This window comes from Peromyscus maniculatus, chromosome 4 (genome assembly GCF_049852395.1).
Source record: "Peromyscus maniculatus bairdii isolate BWxNUB_F1_BW_parent chromosome 4, HU_Pman_BW_mat_3.1, whole genome shotgun sequence".
Taxonomy (NCBI): Eukaryota; Metazoa; Chordata; class Mammalia; order Rodentia; family Cricetidae; genus Peromyscus; species Peromyscus maniculatus.
In genome coordinates, this window is record NC_134855.1 from 53,538,985 (window position 1) to 53,556,546 (window position 17,562).

General features: G+C 42.2%; 1 protein-coding gene across 2 annotated transcripts; it reads left to right on the forward strand.

Annotated features, from left to right (window-relative positions):
- Positions 1-790: 790 nt before the first annotated feature.
- Hnrnpa3 (heterogeneous nuclear ribonucleoprotein A3) lies at positions 791-7,777 on the forward strand. Of its 2 annotated transcripts, none has more exons than XM_076569718.1 (11): positions 791-948; positions 3,127-3,249; positions 3,336-3,482; positions 3,562-3,772; positions 4,194-4,283; positions 4,370-4,465; positions 4,555-4,635; positions 5,620-5,763; positions 7,034-7,156; positions 7,240-7,309; positions 7,407-7,777. In XM_076569718.1, exons 1-10 carry the CDS (start codon positions 877-879, stop codon positions 7,290-7,292), a joined length of 1,140 nt encoding a protein of 379 aa, XP_076425833.1. In that variant the 5' UTR covers positions 791-876; the 3' UTR covers positions 7,293-7,309; positions 7,407-7,777. The 2 variants fall into 2 exon arrangements, with proteins under 2 accessions (XP_076425833.1, XP_076425835.1); XM_076569720.1 differs by having other exon boundaries at positions 805-882.
- Positions 7,778-17,562: the final 9,785 nt, after the last annotated feature.

Sequence of the window (17,562 nt, forward strand, 5' to 3'; positions counted from 1 at the left end):
CATTTCATTCATGTGCTTCACAATAAAACAGGAAGCGTGTCATTTAAAAAAGACACAAATCACTCGCCAACAGGTAGCCTCTCTGGCCAGAAAGCCTTTTTTAGAAACTTGGGCAATCTCTCCATTCTGTACCCTAAACAAATGATTCTGTTCCTTCCCCTCGGATGGATAAAGTCCTAATTCTTTACATCTCGGAGTGGCCTAAAGGGAACATCTCATTAAAGTCAGCCGCGTTTTCCCGCCCGTGCGACGTGCCGGGTTTAGGAACGTCAGTGCCGCAGGGCTGGCAGCCTGGGCCTCCCAGGGAGGAAGCGGAGTCGCCCTTTCCACACCTCGGCCCGCGGCCCTCGGACTCCCGCCAGGGAGGCGAAGGGGTCGGCGGGCTTGCTGGCCGCCTTAAGTCGCAAGACTTAAGAAAAGCGTGGTTTTCCTCCAGGCACTGGAGCAGGGCGACCTCGGCAACGGGGGCCCCCAGAGCGCGCTCTCGGGGCAGGGGCGGGAGGCGCCAAAAGAAAGGGAAAGGCCTTCCTCGGGGCTGACGCGCGGTCACGCGGCTCCCTCCCCGACGTGGGCGCTTGCCATTGGCCGAGCGGCCGCTGACGTGCCGTCCTTGCCCGGCGCGAACCGCGGCGAGAGCGGCGCCGCGTTGGAAGTTGGCGGGGCGCGCGCGCGCCCCCGCGCCCCCGCGGCCCGGCCAATCCCCGCCTTCCGCGCTGGGCCCGCCAACCCGCCCGCCCAATGGCGCGCCGCCTCGGCGCGGCCCCGCCCCCGGTGGGCGGGCGGCGCGCGGAAAGCGCGTCACGTGAGGACTGGCCCCGCCTCTTCCTCTCGGTCCCATATTGAACTCGAGTTGGAAGAGGCGAGTCCGGTCTCAAAATGGAGGTAAAACCGCCGCCCGGTCGCCCCCAGCCTGACTCCGGCCGTCGCCGCCGCCGCCGGGGGGAGGAGGTATTAGGGGGAGAGCGGGGGGTTGCTGGGTAGTTGCCGGCCTGGGGGGGGCTTTGGCTCGATGGGAGCGGGGAGGCCGGGGCTGGGGGGGGGAAGAACCGGGACGATCGTCCCGCGCTCTGCGCTGAGAGGGCGGTGGAGGGGGGAGGGGAGCAGGCCGAGCGGCCTCGTCGAGGCCCCTCCGCCGGCCTGGCCCGCTCGGTCGGCCGCCACCAGCCGCCCTCGGAGACGCGGCGCGGCCGGGGCGGAGGTTCCGCGGCCCGGCGAGGAGCCCGCGGCCTGCGCGGCCCGCCTGGCGAGGCCGCGGGGCGGCATGGCGGGCCTCGGCGGGAGCGGTTGGGAGGAGGCGGTGGGGGAGGGGAGGAGCACATCCGGGCGAGCGAGCGAGCAGGCGGGCGGCGGCCACCTTGACATTGATCCGCTGCCGCGTTACGAAATGGCGCATTGGCCCCGCCATGGCCGCCGCCTGCTTACGCCGCCAGGGCGTGCGTGGGATCGGAGGGAGCGGCGGAGAGGCGGCCGGGGCAGGAAAATGCCGCAGATGGCCTCGAGGCTCGGGCGCGCGGTGCTTTTCCGCTGGGGTGCTGCCGCCGGCGCGTATCCGGGCCTTCGGGCCGCCTCGGTGACGACAAACCCGTGCGGTTGTCTGGCCGGGTTTTCTCAGCGCTCATGTCGGGGATGCGTTACTGAAAAAAAGCTTGCTGCTTTAAGGTGCTTCCTAACCCGCTACGTTCGCTCAAGGATTCGGAATGAAAGGGCTTACAGCGTCTTGTGGTCCAAGTATTAACTGTTTCAGGGGTCTGCGTGTAGATTAAGTGTTTATTTGGAGCTTAATACCTTTACTGACCTAATTTCTCGTTCTTTGGATTGGCACCGGTTGTGGTTTTTCTGGATTTTGATTTTAGAGAACTGCGACCGCAGTTGAGAATTTCACGACTACGGGAATTTTGTGTGTCCAGGGTTGTTGATTTTGTGTATTGTCGTGCATTTATCCGAGGCTTGAATAAATGGGACTAAGTGAATTAATGCTTTGGGCAGTTGGTCGTTTAACGTGTTTTCAGTATGTGGCAGTCTTTTTATATTGAATGCTTTAACACCTCTACTTCTAGAAGATTGAAGACGTTTTTAAATGTGAATGAGTCTCCTTTAACCATTTGTGTTGAATTGTGTTAATGCGTGCATTAAAAGCGGTTCACTTGAATGTTAAACCTTAAATGAAAAATTCATACTAGATATTTAATTTCTAAGTCAATTACGGTTTTGTGTTGTAATTCCTCTGGCAGACAGTATATGCTGTATGTGTCATAAATTCAAATTATATACTTGTGAATGTAGGGGTAGTGTTCACAATCATTTAACTATATGTTGTAAATGGGCATGCACCAAGTTAAGTTGACTACAGAAAGCTAAGTGGTGCATCCAGGTGTGATGATGCACACCTGTGATCCTAACACATGAAAAGCTGAGGTAGGACTGCCTCAAGTTCCGGTCTAGCCTAGCCTGTCCTTGAGACCCTGCCTCAACAGGACCCCACCCCACCCCCACCCCCAAGCACTAGGGGGTTAAGTCTTAGCCATATTTTGTTTCGTTCTTTTGTAGGATATGTCTGGTTTTGTTTTTGTTTTTGCCTAGGAATATCTTTTAAATAATTTGCAGGAAATCTGAATTTCCCTCAATTTGCCACTCTAAAGTTTTAAGTTGCATTTCATAGATCTTGTTTTAAAATTATGGGTTTGTTGGTGTTGCAGACTGATAGTGGAGATGGCATGGGATGAATGATGCTGACTTCGGGTTTTTTCTAGTGAATGACTTGTTACAAACATCTGAAATATATTTCAGTTGTAGCTTTCAAAAAAAATTTTTTTTTTTTAAATATGGGATTGTTTTGGGGTCAGTTTAGTTACATAATGTTTAAAGTGACTTCGGGCACCATTTTAGTGAGTTTTTTATTTTTAAGACAACTCACCTATGTTCTTGATAAACTGTACATACTGGCTTTGAACTGGATAAGTAGTCCAGACTAGCCTCTGCCTCAAACGCTGAAATTAACTGGTATGTACTATCATGCCCAGCGTAGAGCAGATTTTTTAATTGGAGTATTTATCTTACAAGATTTATGTGATTTAATTCATTTTCTCCAAGAAAAAATTAAAAAACTATATTGATGTTTTTTCTCAGGGCCATGATCCAAAGGAACCAGAACAGTTGAGGAAGCTGTTTATTGGTGGTCTGAGCTTTGAAACCACAGATGATAGCTTAAGAGAACATTTTGAGAAATGGGGCACACTTACAGACTGTGTGGTGAGTCCTTGGGATAAGGATGGTCTTAGGAAGGGATGGGGACCTATATAGGACTATTTAAATATTTTTGTTCCTTTATTTTGTAGGTAATGAGAGATCCCCAAACAAAACGTTCCAGGGGCTTTGGTTTTGTGACCTACTCTTGTGTTGAAGAGGTGGATGCTGCAATGTGTGCTCGGCCACACAAGGTTGATGGGCGTGTGGTGGAACCAAAGAGAGCTGTTTCTAGAGAGGTATTTTAATAACATGTTGTATAATGCATGGGACTGTGAGAGTTTGGTTTTTTTGACTTAAAAATTATTTTATGTGCAGGATTCTGTAAAGCCTGGTGCCCATTTAACCGTGAAGAAAATTTTTGTTGGTGGTATTAAAGAAGATACAGAAGAATATAATCTGAGAGACTACTTTGAAAAGTATGGCAAAATCGAAACCATAGAAGTTATGGAAGACAGGCAGAGTGGAAAAAAGAGAGGATTCGCTTTTGTAACTTTTGATGATCATGACACAGTTGATAAAATTGTTGGTAAGTAACCCTTCGTTGCAACATGCGTGATTTCTGTGTTCAGCTGAATTCACTAACTACATTTTGTGAAAGGTGTTTTCATAAATTATCTAGATCAGTGATTCTCACCCTTCCTAATTCTGTGACCCTTTAATACCTGCCATTTCCTTATGTTGTGGTGACCCCAAACCATAAAATTATTTTTGTAGCTACTTCATAACTAATTTTTTGAGTTATGAATCATAATGTAAATATCTGATATGTGATCCCTGTGGAGGTCACAACCCATCTAGATTAAGAAACATTAACTTCTCCAAATATCCTTCCTTCTCAGTCTATCATTTTAACATTATTTTAATTAATTGCATAATAACAAAGGGTTGTACTTACATGGTTTTCCAAACAAAACAATAACTTCAGTTTTTTACTTAAAATTTTATAGTTCAGAAATACCACACTATTAATGGGCATAATTGTGAAGTGAAAAAGGCCCTTTCTAAACAAGAGATGCAGTCTGCTGGATCTCAGAGAGGTAAGTAGGAGCATATACACATAAATAATAGGCATGAACAGTAGTTGAAAGATTAGGAAACTTTCACTTCAACCTGTGCTTTACAGGTCGTGGAGGTGGATCTGGAAACTTCATGGGCCGTGGAGGAAACTTTGGAGGTGGTGGAGGTAATTTTGGTCGTGGTGGAAACTTTGGTGGACGAGGTAAGGCACTCATTTGAAGTATTAATTCATAAATTTACTAGCAAGTTGAAATACTAGTAAGTTTTAATTCAAACTTTGGTTTTCCTCAGGAGGCTATGGTGGTGGAGGTGGTGGCAGCAGAGGTAGTTATGGAGGTGGTGATGGTGGATATAATGGATTTGGAGGTGATGGTAAGTATTTAAATACTGAATTTTGGTCTTTAATTTCTGCATTGCTAGAAATCAGACACATGGCCTCATACTAGGCAGTAAAACTTAAATACAGATACGGTAGGTGACATTTGGTTGTTTAACAACCACATTAAAACTGTCACATCTTCCAATCCTAAAACTTTGAATGGATTGATGAAATAATAGTTCCTAACTAGTACTACATAATTCAAATCCTCTTTCCAAGGATGGAAGTAAAATATTAACTAGACCTCTTCAGTCAGTAAGATTTATTTGGACCAGCAGCTGAGCTAAAGTTGCTTTGTGTAGTTGGGCAGATGGTGGCACATGCCTTTAATCCCAGCACGTTCGAGGCAGAGACAGGAAGATTTCTTGTGAGTTTGACGCCAGCCTAATCTACAGAGTGGGTTCCAGGACAGGCTCCAATGCTACACAGGGAAACTCTGTCTCAGAAGAAGCCAAAAAGAAAAAAATTGCTTTGTGTAAGGCTATATTGTCCTTAGTGAAAAATGGAGGGGGGGGGACCATTCAGACAGGGTTTCTCTGTGTAACTTGGTTCCTTTTCTGGAATTCACTCTGTAGACCAGGCTGGCCTTGAACTCAAAGAGATCTGCTTGCCTCTGCCTCCTGAGTGCTGGGGTTAAAGGTGCGCCACCCCCACCCCCACCCCACCCCTGAATTTTTTTTTTTTTTTTTTTTAATGAAACCTTTTGTTTGAAAAAAAATACTCATCTTAAGATTTTAGCTATTGGGGCTGGGTGGGGATTTAGCTCAGTGGTAGAGCACTTACCCTGGGTTCGGTCCTCAGCACCAGGGTGGGGGTGGGGGTGGGGGTGGGTGGATTTTAGCTATGGAGATTTGCTTGGCTCTGATTAGATTTGAGAGTATTAAATGGTTCACTGGTTTATTGCCAGTGACAGTGCAGTATAAACCAGAAGTATTTGGGCCTGCCCTGTACTTGTTTCTGTGTGGCTTTCTTTTCAGGTGGCAACTATGGTGGTGGTCCTGGTTACAGTAGTAGAGGAGGCTATGGTGGTGGTGGACCAGGATATGGAAACCAAGGTGGTGGATATGGTGGTGGTGGAGGAGGATACGATGGTTACAATGAAGGAGGAAATTTTGGTGGAGGTAAGTTACAGATGTTCCGATTTATGCAAACTAGCATTTAAATTAATTCTCAGCAATACTCAGAAATGCTTAAAAAGATAGACTGGAAAAGAGGCTTTAAGTGAATAGCTATATTAAAACGCAGCTCATCTGCCATGTCCATTATTTCTAAGTTGTGGAAAAAATGAGCACTGCATACATTCACTATTATTAAAATACTATTTTAAATGTATTCAGGGGGATGTTGAGTTTCAGATCAGTGTGAATAATATAGAAAATAAAGGTTTCTAGTGTACAATTCAATGCATATTTATAGTATTTTACAATCTTCATCACTGTTCCCAAAACATTTTCATCGTTCCAAGTAGGGACCCAGCTGCCCTCAAATATGTATTGGACTCGGGCTTTGAACCTTCTTGCATCCACCTCCCAACCACACCAGGCAATTTGATTTTTTCAAAATTTTTTTGCAGTGTTAGTGCATAGTCTAAATTGGTAAAAGGAACTTTAGTATAGTAAAACAGACAACTAGTAATTAGTAAATTACAAGGGAAGTTTTTTAACTGGAGTTGAGGACTGAACCCAGGGCCTTGTACTTGGCTAGGCAAGCGCTCTACCGTTGAGCTAAATCCCCAACCCCAAATGGTAGGGAAGTTTTAAAATGTGGCTTGGGGTACTTTTAAACTAGGTAAGTGGGATGTATAATTTGTTTGAATACTTTGGAATACTTTTAAGCAAATAGGATGCCATATCAGCTCTTGGAATACTTTGGGTGGTACTATATTATATATTAATAATGTGTTATGTACTAACACACTACATACTTGAACATGCACAATTGTTACAGGTAATGTAGAGCTTTGTTAGGAAACTGTTGAACCTAACTCATAAATGTGAGTGGCTGATAATTAACTTTTTTTAGAATACCTTCTGTTGCTGCTTTAAAAACTGCATTGCATCAGAATCACATTGAATACCAACAATTTTGGTGCTCTAAATGATATGGTAGCAATGTGTAGCTATGATACAATATCAAAGAAAAAAATGAGAATTCCTCATGCTGAAATTTGATATGCTTCTTAGAAATGTGTTCTTCTGGACATGATCCACTTACTGTGCCCTTTTTAAAATCTGTTTATTAGATTACTTAGGCTTCTGGTAAAGGGAGTTAGTGCCCAAGGTTGCTGTTAATGTTTGAATAAAAGTAATTAATACTTGCTTCTGTGGTTGTCCAGTTAAAGGAGTAAATAATTGTTTTGGTAAACTACAAATAAAATCTTTGTGATTTCAGGTAACTATGGTGGTGGTGGGAACTATAATGACTTTGGAAATTATAGTGGACAACAGCAATCAAATTATGGGCCCATGAAAGGGGGCAGTTTTGGTGGAAGAAGCTCAGGCAGTCCCTATGGTGGTAAGTCCTTTTTTCGTCAGAATTCTTTAGCACCATCCTGGTTAACATGGTACGTGTATTTAGAACCGTCTGTTATTTTCCAGGTGGCTATGGATCTGGTGGTGGAAGTGGTGGATATGGTAGCAGAAGGTTTTAAAAAAAAAGCAGAAAAGGGTAAGTATCTTTTAATTTTTTTAAATCATGATGATAAAAGAATATATGGAACTGTTCACTGAGTGTAATAATTTTTTTATCCTGTATTATTCAACAGGCTACAGTTCTTAGCAGGAGAGAGAGCGAGGAGTTGTCAGGAAAGCTGCAGGTTACTTTGAGACAGTCGTCCTAAATGCATTAGAGGAACTGTAAAAATCTGCCACAGAAGGAGCGATGATCCATAGTCAGAAAAGTTACTGCAGCTTAAACAGGAAACCCTTCTTGTTCAGGACTGTCATAGCCACAGTTTGCAAAAAGTGCAGCTATTGATTCATGCAATGTAGTGTCAATTAGATGTACATTCCTGAGGTCTTTTATCTGTTGTAGCTTTGTCTTTTTCTTTTTCTTTTCATTACATCAGGTATATTGCCCTGTAAATTGTGGTAGTGGTACCAGGAATAAAAAATTAAGGAATTTTTAACTTTTCAATATTTGTGTAGTTCAGTTTTTCTACATTTTAGTACAGAAACTTTAACAAAAATGCAGTTTTGAAGGTGTTTCCTTGTGAGTTAACAAGTAAAGAAGATCATTGTTAATTACTATTTTGTATGAATTTTGCTAAAGTTAACTGTAAAGAAACACCTACTGACTTGCAATTTAAGGGGAATCTATTCTCCCCATTTCCAAAACCATGATGAATGGGCGCTGATATGTGGAGAGAATAGATATCTGTATGTTTGCAATGTGTGTTTTAGATAATTAGGATTGGGTAATAAAAATTAGCATATTTGTGAATTTAATAGCATTAAGATTACTTTCAAATGAAAAAGATCTCAAAAGTTCCTATTTGGTTTTTGTGCATTTTCTTTCGAAATGTAATCATGATTTTAGTATGTTAGAGTCCTAGCCGTGTTAAGAACATCTCCATTCCACATTTACCTTGATCACATTGAAACTGCTGCCAATAGTTTGGGGTATAAAGTGTTTACACTGCCCTCTACTAAAGGGTGGTGGATATATTTCATCTCCCAGTTTAACAGTCTCTTTAATACAGGACCACTAAGTCTGCTGTGTCTGAGCAAACTGGTGGATGCCTGGTCTGTTCTGCTTTTTAAAATTCCAAGTCCCAAGCACATTGACCTAGTCACTTCCTTGGTTTAGTCTCCCCCTACACACAGCTTTTCAGGGCACAGGAATAAAAGTCACTCATTTGAACCCCTCACTGGCTGGCATGCTTTTCTGTTTATACCCTATACATTTTGCTGGATGATGAAGCCAAGGATAGTTAAGGTGTCACTGTCCAAAACAAAGCAGCAGAAAATGTAGCATAGTTACTTAGTATAAGCACCTCACTTCCCAAAGGTCTGAATTCAAATTTGGATAGCCCTGAATGCTTAAATCCCCAAAGAACACACGGTTATTCTTTGTATATATTCCATCCTAAAACATGTTGGTGTTTGTTCAGAGACCCTGGTTGAGGAGAGTTCTAGATACTAAGGTCATATATATGAAAAATGTCTACTGTTGCGCCCGCCAGCTAGTGCTTAACAACTTCATTCAAGCCCTAAGTGTGTGCTCTGCTGTTGCTTTCTTTGGCAGTTGAACATTGAATTCAAATTTTTACTTGGTTTTTGAAGTACAAGCAAAACAAGCAATAAAACGGGGAATGGGACGTGCTAGTGTTTGAATATGCTCTCTTGTTGCTCTAATTCTGTGCCTCTGTGCATTATTAATATTTGGATGCATGCAATGCTAGCATGGAACTTTGGTCTTCACAAATACTACAGTTTTTCCAGAAAACATTCACAAACCAATAAATGTAACAGACAACATTCCATTTGTTAATGGGCATATGTGAATAAGCAGTGTAGAAAATAGGCTCATGTTAGAAAATGGTTACATCTTTCATAACTAAAGTGTGGTTATATAAATGGACACTGTCAATGTTCATAGTTTAAACCTGGGTACCTGGTCAAAATGCTTAGGAAATATTAAAACTGAGCTAAATTGTCTCAAGTCCTTTTATTCATATAATAAAGATTGAAAGAATTGGGGAGGTAACATTTCTGGTTTTGTTTGTAAAATTGTTGGACACAACCTTGACAGTATCCTTTAATGTTATGAGGTCAATTGTATTGTTAACCAACTTTTTATGTTCTGGAATAGTACAATAGTGAAACATTTTTTCAGTAAGTTGATGTTTACAACCTATAATCAGGTGAAATCTGTATGTGACCTGTTTATAAGTTGTACTGGGTTAGCTTTTGTGAACAGTGTGGAAAAGTAAGCCATGAGCGATTTAACCAGCTTTAAAAGGACCTAAGTTGTGCTATTTAAGCACTACTGGATCAAAGGAAACCCACTAAGACAGGACTTCAGCAGCCTTTTGTGTATGGACAAGTCAGCATAAATAAAGAATGAGAAGGCAGCCCCAGCAAGAGCTTCAACTACAGAGAAGTGGAGGCATAAGATTCTATGGTGATGATAGTGAGCAGCATTCCAAAAGCTAGTTAAATCTGCTTATTGCAACTGAAATGTCGAAGAAAGTAGCAGGAAGGAGCTCCGCCTTTTGGAACATCAATGAGATAGTTGCCACAGTCACTAGGTCTAGCATTTAGACCTGCAAGGAAGGGCAATAAGCTAGGTAAGGCTTGACTTTGAATTTTTTCACTAATTAAAGAGTACTTTTTTGTAAAGCAAGGTAAGAGTAATCTTTTTGATTTGCAGGTGAATGAGAAACCCTACTTGCCTAAATGAGGAATGTCTTTCCTACCATCTTAAATACGAAGGTTTCTGGCTGGGTAAGGTTTGTAGCTCACAGTAAAGCCTGATGACATCATTGGTTTCCCTACAAATCAATGCCACAGTTTGAAACATGACCCCCATTAGTAGGTACATTGACAGAATTGTTGAGCTCAGTTTTATTTTGGGTACCCTGTTGAACAAGTTCTAAGACTTCAGGTGGTCACATTCTACAGTGGCCATGGGTATTTATCATGAGCCAGGTGTGGTCTTTTCATGTGTGTACAAACCCCACTCACTGTTAGCATCTGTGGTAAAATCAGCTTTCCGTAAGGGAAAGAAAGTCATGTTGGCTGTTCAGAAAAGTTTTGAAGTATCAACTTCCAATAAGCTGTTAGTTCCCACCCTTGGGAAAATGGGGATCTTTTACAATTACCAGCATAATCGTCTTCCTCAAAGTTCTCTTGCATATCAGTTCATGACTAGGGATCAGTAGGAAGAGTCAGTTTTTAGTTGTGTCTGTCCATTTCCTCATCCCCTAAATACACACAGGGTTTCACTATTGTCCTGACCTGGAACTCAGTCCACCTGCCTTTCTCCCAAATGCTGGGATGATTAAAGGGTGGTGCCTAATTGTCACTCATGCTCCTTAAAAAAAAAAAAATCCAAAGAACAGTTGAGTTACTATTCAAATAGGTTGCTGATTGTTCATAAGGGCTAATTTTTGCTGCCTTGAAAGGGCTTTGAAAATTGCTTAATTCAGGTTACTTTTTAATATATTCTCAGAGGAGAAGTTTGCAAAATACTGGTTACTAAGTTAGAGATCTTGTTTTCCATACAGGGATGCCCTACATGATTTGCTTGGCATTTCAGTCAGGACTGAATTTACACAAACTATAGTTACTAATAAGTAAGGTAGCAGTCTTTCAATGGTGATTCCTTCTTCATACAGATTTGGAGAACTGCATTTTTTAACAGGCATTTACATTTCATTTCCTTTCTGAAATAAAATGATTTTACTTAATGTGCTTCCACTGTCGTTTCTGCAAAAACATTTTACATACAAAAGGTGGCTGTGCAAAACAGGAAACAATTGAGGGTGACTGATTTTGTTTGACCTGTAGGATACTGCTCCCAGTTTACATGTCAAAAAACTGCATTCACACTTGTGTTGAAGAAAATCATCTGGTGGGGCTGCAGAGAAATGGGCTTGGTTTTTGAGGGTTCTATTATGTTATAATCCAAAACACTTAAAAGGTATCCGTAATTGGCATGGCAAGAGGGTAAGCATGGGGATATCTGGGGTAATGTGAGAACTGGTAGTCCATCCAAGTACTCAGTTTTAAGTGTGATTTACGACAGCAGAGGTGGTCTGTACTGGATTCAATTGTTTCATTTGTAGTATAATGAAATGTTACAGAGATGACTTTTTCATTAAAATATTTTTAGAAACGTGTGTGTCGTTTTTATCACCTTGGAATATTCCTTTGTCCTATTTGAATATAGACTAACAAAATGAGGTTTGGGGTGAACCTTGATACAGTTAAGCTTGTTTTGAAAGATGGGATAGAAACAAATATACTGCCACACTACAAGGGCAACATGGGATAATTGGTGTATGTGGAATTTACAGACATTTTGGGTAGTGGGTGAGATAATTAGACAAGTGAAATCAAAGGCTGGGCAAAAATGAGTGTGTCCACGTGTGATCACTTTGAAGGTAAATAAGGAAAAGAAGTGTCTGAGGGTAGTCCTGATCTATACTGCAGGTTCCCCCAAGACAGGTGGGTATTCGTTTGGTAACATTGGGTTCTGAGTTCTAAACCCAGGCCCACTGATGGTTCCGCAGCTTCCTGGGTCTGTGAAGAGGCCTAGCCACACGCTTGAAAGTAAGTTACTTTGTAAGTAGATTCCAGGTAAGGGTTCTTATTTCTAAACTTGTTTTACATACTGATTTGTGTAAGTAGCAACCACACACTACCATAGTAAGTCCTGGCCTGGATTTTCACCAAAATATATACTTTACTAATCGGGATGGAAATAGCTATGAAGTGCCAGATACAAAGTTAACCTTTGATACTTGCCTAGCATGCCTAAGGTCCTGGGTTCAACCTCTTCCCCTGTTCACAAACCTGCTAAACAGGAAACCCATAATGTGCTTAAGCCTATTCCACTTTAGCAAGATCAGGATCCTGTTAAGCAGTAAGTTGGCATAACTTTAGGTTGACTAAAGATTGGAGGAAGCACCAATTTTGGCTGTCACATTAAAAAAACAGGCAATGGTAGGGATGTGTTAACTGCATGTTCAGAGCCTCAGTTCCAGGAACTAGAAGGTAAGCATATGTCCATCCTATTTAGACTTGAGAGACTACCAGTGAACAGATTCAAAGTCAAGAATTTTGAGCTTTAAAATCTGATCACACCTGTTACCAGCGGGAGGCAGAGGCAGATGGATCTTGAAATGCCAAATATATTAAGTAGTTTTTATGACATAACTTTTTGTGTAGCCATTGCAGAACCAAACCCTTGTCCTCTGTAAGAGCAGCAGGTGCCTTTAACAACTGAACCATCTCTAGCCCCCTTACATCGCAATTTTTAATGGCTTAAAATAGTTGGCTTTGTATGGAGGTTATAATGGGTAGCCTTATAGACATTGTATTTTCCTGTGGTAAATGGAGACATCCTTCAAGCATCAGGTTACCTGCTATGAATTAATTTTAGCTGTCTTATGTCCTCACTTAATAACAGGATGCAATTAGGTTCTGTTTAGTCTTTAAGCCTTGCCTATCAAGTTTGAGTGTGAACGTAGTCATGTAGGCTCGGACAATTTACTTGGGTTTTCTGCCTTTCCACCTGTTTGATATTGCCAACAAGAAAGCTTAAAGTGGAGTTTTGGGGTTGAGGTGGCTTGGTGGCTGAGAGTACTTGTTGCTTTTCCAGAGGACCTACATGGGACACATCTCAGCCGTCTGTACTTCTAGTCCCGGGGACCCAGTGCCTTTTCTGATATCAGGCAACGAGTGGTAGGCAGATGAAACACCCATAGACTGACTTTTTTGAATGTTGGCTTTGGCTGGGAGTTGTGTATGCCTTTTGATTCTAACAGTTGGGAGACGGGCACATGAGTTTCTCACTTCCAGGAGAGCCAGGATTATACAATGACATGGGGGGGGGTTATATATTTTTTTTAAATTGGGCTTGGTTTGTTCAGAGACAGCTTGGTCTGCCTCCATCTGGCCAAAGCATTCCCAAACTGGAGTTATAGCCTTGAACATCTATTTTGACTCAACGTTAAACTGCTTAAACATGGGCAGTTTAAATGTTTATAAAGTATTAATTGGGCTGGAGAGATGGCTTAGAGTTTAAGAACCCTGGCTGCTCTTCAAGAGGTCCTGAGTTCAATTCCCAGTACTCACAGGGTGGCTGACAACTGTTTGATCTATAATGGGGTCTGATACTATCTTCTGGCTCAACAATAGTTAGGTGCTTTATACATTATATCTTTATTTCATTTGGTAGGTCTTAGATCTTTGAGAGTGTTGCCTGAGGATCTTTTGAGTTTCCAATAATCCAGTGATCTAAACTGAAGTCAAAAGCATTGTCAATGCTGTTGTGAAGAATATTAAAGGAGGCCGGGCGGTGGTGGCGCATGCCTTCAATCCCAGCACTCGGGAGGCAGAGGCGGTCGGATCTTTGTGAGTTCCAGGAAAGGCGCAAAGCTACACAGAGAAGCCCTGTATCAAAAAACAAAAAAACAAACAAACAAACAAACAAACAAAATATTAAAGGAAATGTTACTTTTCATTGTTATCAAAATTAACTTTGATTAAAATATTGAGACCTGTTGAGAAGATGGCCCAGTGCATAAGAGCTCTTGCTTTGCAAGCATGAGGACCTTGCTTTAAATCTCGAGCACAATGTCAAATGCAGGTGTGGTCACATGCCCACTGAGGCTTGCTAGCTGCTAGCCTGGCTCCAGATTCAGTGAGGAGACCATGTTTCAAGGGATGGAACGATGAAGGCAGTGCACGCAATGTCTTCGGGTCATGTGCATATACACCACAAGGAGATTCCAAGACCCAAATTAATGTTAAGAACTATGCGTGCTGTCTGAGGTTAAGTGTGAGAGTTGGCTAAAAGGGTGCCTATCTAGAGTGACTTTGGTGATCATTGTAACATATCCAAAGCATACCTAAAGTCTAATGGAGACTAGTTAAGTCAGGATCTTGGTTTTCTTTTTTCTTCTTCTAAGAACTGAAGTCATTAGTTTTCTTGAAGTCTATCAACTGAAACTGCTGGTCTTTATTTTACTTTTTTGTTTTTCAAGACAGAGCCCTGGCTGTCCTGGGGACCAGACTGGCCTCAAACTCAAGAGATCAGCCTGCCTCTTCCTCTGCCTCCCAAGTGCCAGGATTAAAGGCATGCCCTACCACGCCCTAAACTGCTGTCTTTTAAAGTGGGAAGAATATGTTCTTTAAAAAAATGTAATAAAATTTGAGGCCAACTTTAATCCCAGCACTCAGGAGGCAGAGCCAGGCGGATCTCTCTGAGTTTCAGGCCAGCCTGGTTTACAAAGTAAGTTCCAGGAAAGGTGCAAAACTCCACAGAGAAACGCTGTCTCAAACAAACAAACAAACAAACAAACAAACAAAAAACCTTTATGTGTATGGGTTATTTGCATGCCTGTCTGTGTAACTGGTGCCCACAGAGGCCCGAAGAGGGGGTTGGGTCCCCTGGAACTGCAGTTACAGATGGTTGTGAGCTGCCATGCAGGTGCTGGAATTTAAATCCAGGTCCTCTAGAAGATCGGTCAGAGCTCTTAACCAATGAGCCACCTTTCCAACCCCTCTATCTGAAATTTTAAACAATTACACAATTACTCAATGTAAATTTAAGTACAGTAAAGTCCTATGTCCTCCAGAGGAGATGGACAGCATGAAAGAGAACTCAAGACCAAGTATCTTAATCCTAGATCCAAGATTCACTTTCAATCAAAAAGATTTTTTTTTTTTTTTTTTTAGATTTATTTATTATGTATACAATGTTCTGTCTGAAGGCCAGAAGAGGGCACCAGATCTCATTACAGATGGTTGTGAGCCACTATGTGGTTGCTGGGAATTGAACTCAGTACCTCAGGAAGAGCAGCCAATGCTCTTAACCACTGAGCCATCTTTCCAGCCCTTCCCTCCCACCCCACCCCCCAAAAAAATAAGGTCTGAGGATGAACAAACCATCCATTTACAGATGTTTCCATCACAGATGGGACAAGGCTGAGTGCTAAAGTGAGTAGATGGAGGCCTTTCTCTAGGAAATGACCAGAATAGTGTCAGTCTGGTGCCAGGCAGGGCTGAGAAGGTCATGACTGGTCTCAGTGTACTGGCAGGAACTTGCTCTTGGAGGAGTCGTGCTTATTAACAGGCACATCTCCCAAGTGCATCTCCAGGAACCCCTTCCTCAAATTCCTTATGTAGCCCTGGAACTGCTCAGGCTGGGTCTGAACTTGGGATAATTCTCTCGGGTTCACAGCCATACCTTGCTCCAACTTTTATAAAGGAATAAATAAGCATGAACTACAGTGATTAGATGAAATTGAACTGGTGTTAGTGTTTTTGTTGTAAAGGAACGCACATTTTCAAATTTTAGGAGCTTTGTTTTTATACCCTTCAGATGTCTAATAGGTCTCAACTTGTCTACACATGTGAGCCAGTTTTCCCACCATTAGAATTTTTTCATTCTTGGGTAACTCGATTCCTTGATTTTATTAGAAAATGATGGTGTATACCTTTAATCCCAGATATGAGGAGACAAGGGCAGGCAGATCTCTGAGTTCACAGCCAGCCTGGTCTACAGAGTTCCTGGACAACCAGGGGTACAGAAAAACCCAAAGAAATAAAAAAAATACAGTTGCATCTATGAACCTCACACTGGTCTCTGGTCCCACTCTTGCCTTCTAGATTGCCCACAACCCGAGGGAATAGGCTCATATCCCACTTCAACCTTAGTGTCTCTTGTGGTGATATTGTGCCCCCCAATATATTGTGCACCCTAATAAACTTATCTGAGATCAGAGAACAGAACAGCCACTAGATAGACATAGAGGCCAGAAAAAAACAGTAGCACACACACCTTTAATCCTATCACTTGGGAGGCAGAGATCTCTCTGGATCTCTGTGACTTTAAGGTCACACTGGAAACAGCCAGGCATGGTGACACACACTTTTAATTCTAGGAAGTGATGGCAGGAAGCAGGAAAGTATATAAGGTGTGAGGACCAGGAACTAGAGGCTTTTAAGCTTTTAGCAGCAGTTCAGCTGAGATCCATTCCGGTAAGGACTCAGAAGCTTTCAGTCTGAGGATTCGTGGAAACAGGATCAGATGAGGAGTTGTCAAATTGAGGTTGGCTGTGGCTTGTTCTGCTTCTCTGATATTTCAGCATTCACCCCAATATCTGGCTCTGAGTTTTTTTTTTATTTTTATTTTTTTATTAACAAGAGCATTTAAGATTTGTATTACTTCTGAATTCGTGTTAATTCTCCCTGCTAAAGACTACCCACTCCTACACTTTTCATAGCTGTTCTTCCCATCGTTTCCATGCCTGTGGCTCAGTCTTGGTCTGCAGTTTCTATGTTAGCATGCAATGCTGAGAGCGGATTGACCTGCACCTTCAGACGTTCCAAGCTTAAAGTTGCAATGTTTTTTTTTTTTTTTTTTTTTTTTAATAGCATTAATTTACTTGGATTTTTTGAGACACAGTCTCTACATAGCTTTGGCTATCCTGGAACTCTCTATGTAGACCAGGCTGGCCATGAACTTGAAGATACCAGCTAGTCCCTGCCCCAGAGTGCCAAGATTAAAGACATGAGCCACTATGCCCAACTTTTTTTTTTTTTTTTTTAAACTGGTTCTCTCAATCCCCCCCCCCTTTTTTTTAAAAAAGATTTATTTATTATGTACACAGTGCTCTGCCTGCACATATGCCAGAAGAGGGCACCAGATCTCATTATGGATAGTTGTGAGCCACCATGTGGTTGCTGGGAATTGAACTCAGAACCTCTGGAAGAACAGCCAGTGCTCCTAACCTGAGCCATCTCTCCAGCCCTCAATCCTTTTTCTTAATGTAGTATGCTTCCTAACCCCTCTTTGAATGCCACTTCTAAGAACACAGGTATTACTGGTTTTGACCTTTGTGCCACAGTACGGCACAGCAGGCATACCACTATTGTGAATAAACCAATTTTCATGGCAACATATACCATTTCCTTGGGATGACAATCCCAGTTAACCATTTAGTATAAAAAGGTTTTACTTGCGTTTTTTTGAGACAGACTCTCACTATGTAGTCCTCACTGGCCTAGAGTTCAGAGATCTGCTGCCTGCCTCTGCCTCCTGAATGCTGAGAATAATAGGCATGTACTACCACACCTGGTTATAAAATGCTTTTGAATTTTCAAAACCATTCTGAAAATGTAAAAGAACCAAATGTGGTAAATGTGTGATTCTCCTATGGAAAACACTGTTATGAATAAACTCAA

Coding starts and splice junctions, on each gene's coding strand:
- Hnrnpa3 (XM_076569718.1), top strand. CDS start 877: ATGGAGGTAAAACCGCCGCCCGGTCGCCCCCAGCCTGACTCCGGCCGT. Junction 4,284..4,369: donor GTCTGCTGGATCTCAGAGAG/GTAAGTAGGAGC, acceptor TGTGCTTTACAG/GTCGTGGAGGTGGATCTGGA. Junction 7,157..7,239: donor CTCAGGCAGTCCCTATGGTG/GTAAGTCCTTTT, acceptor GTTATTTTCCAG/GTGGCTATGGATCTGGTGGT.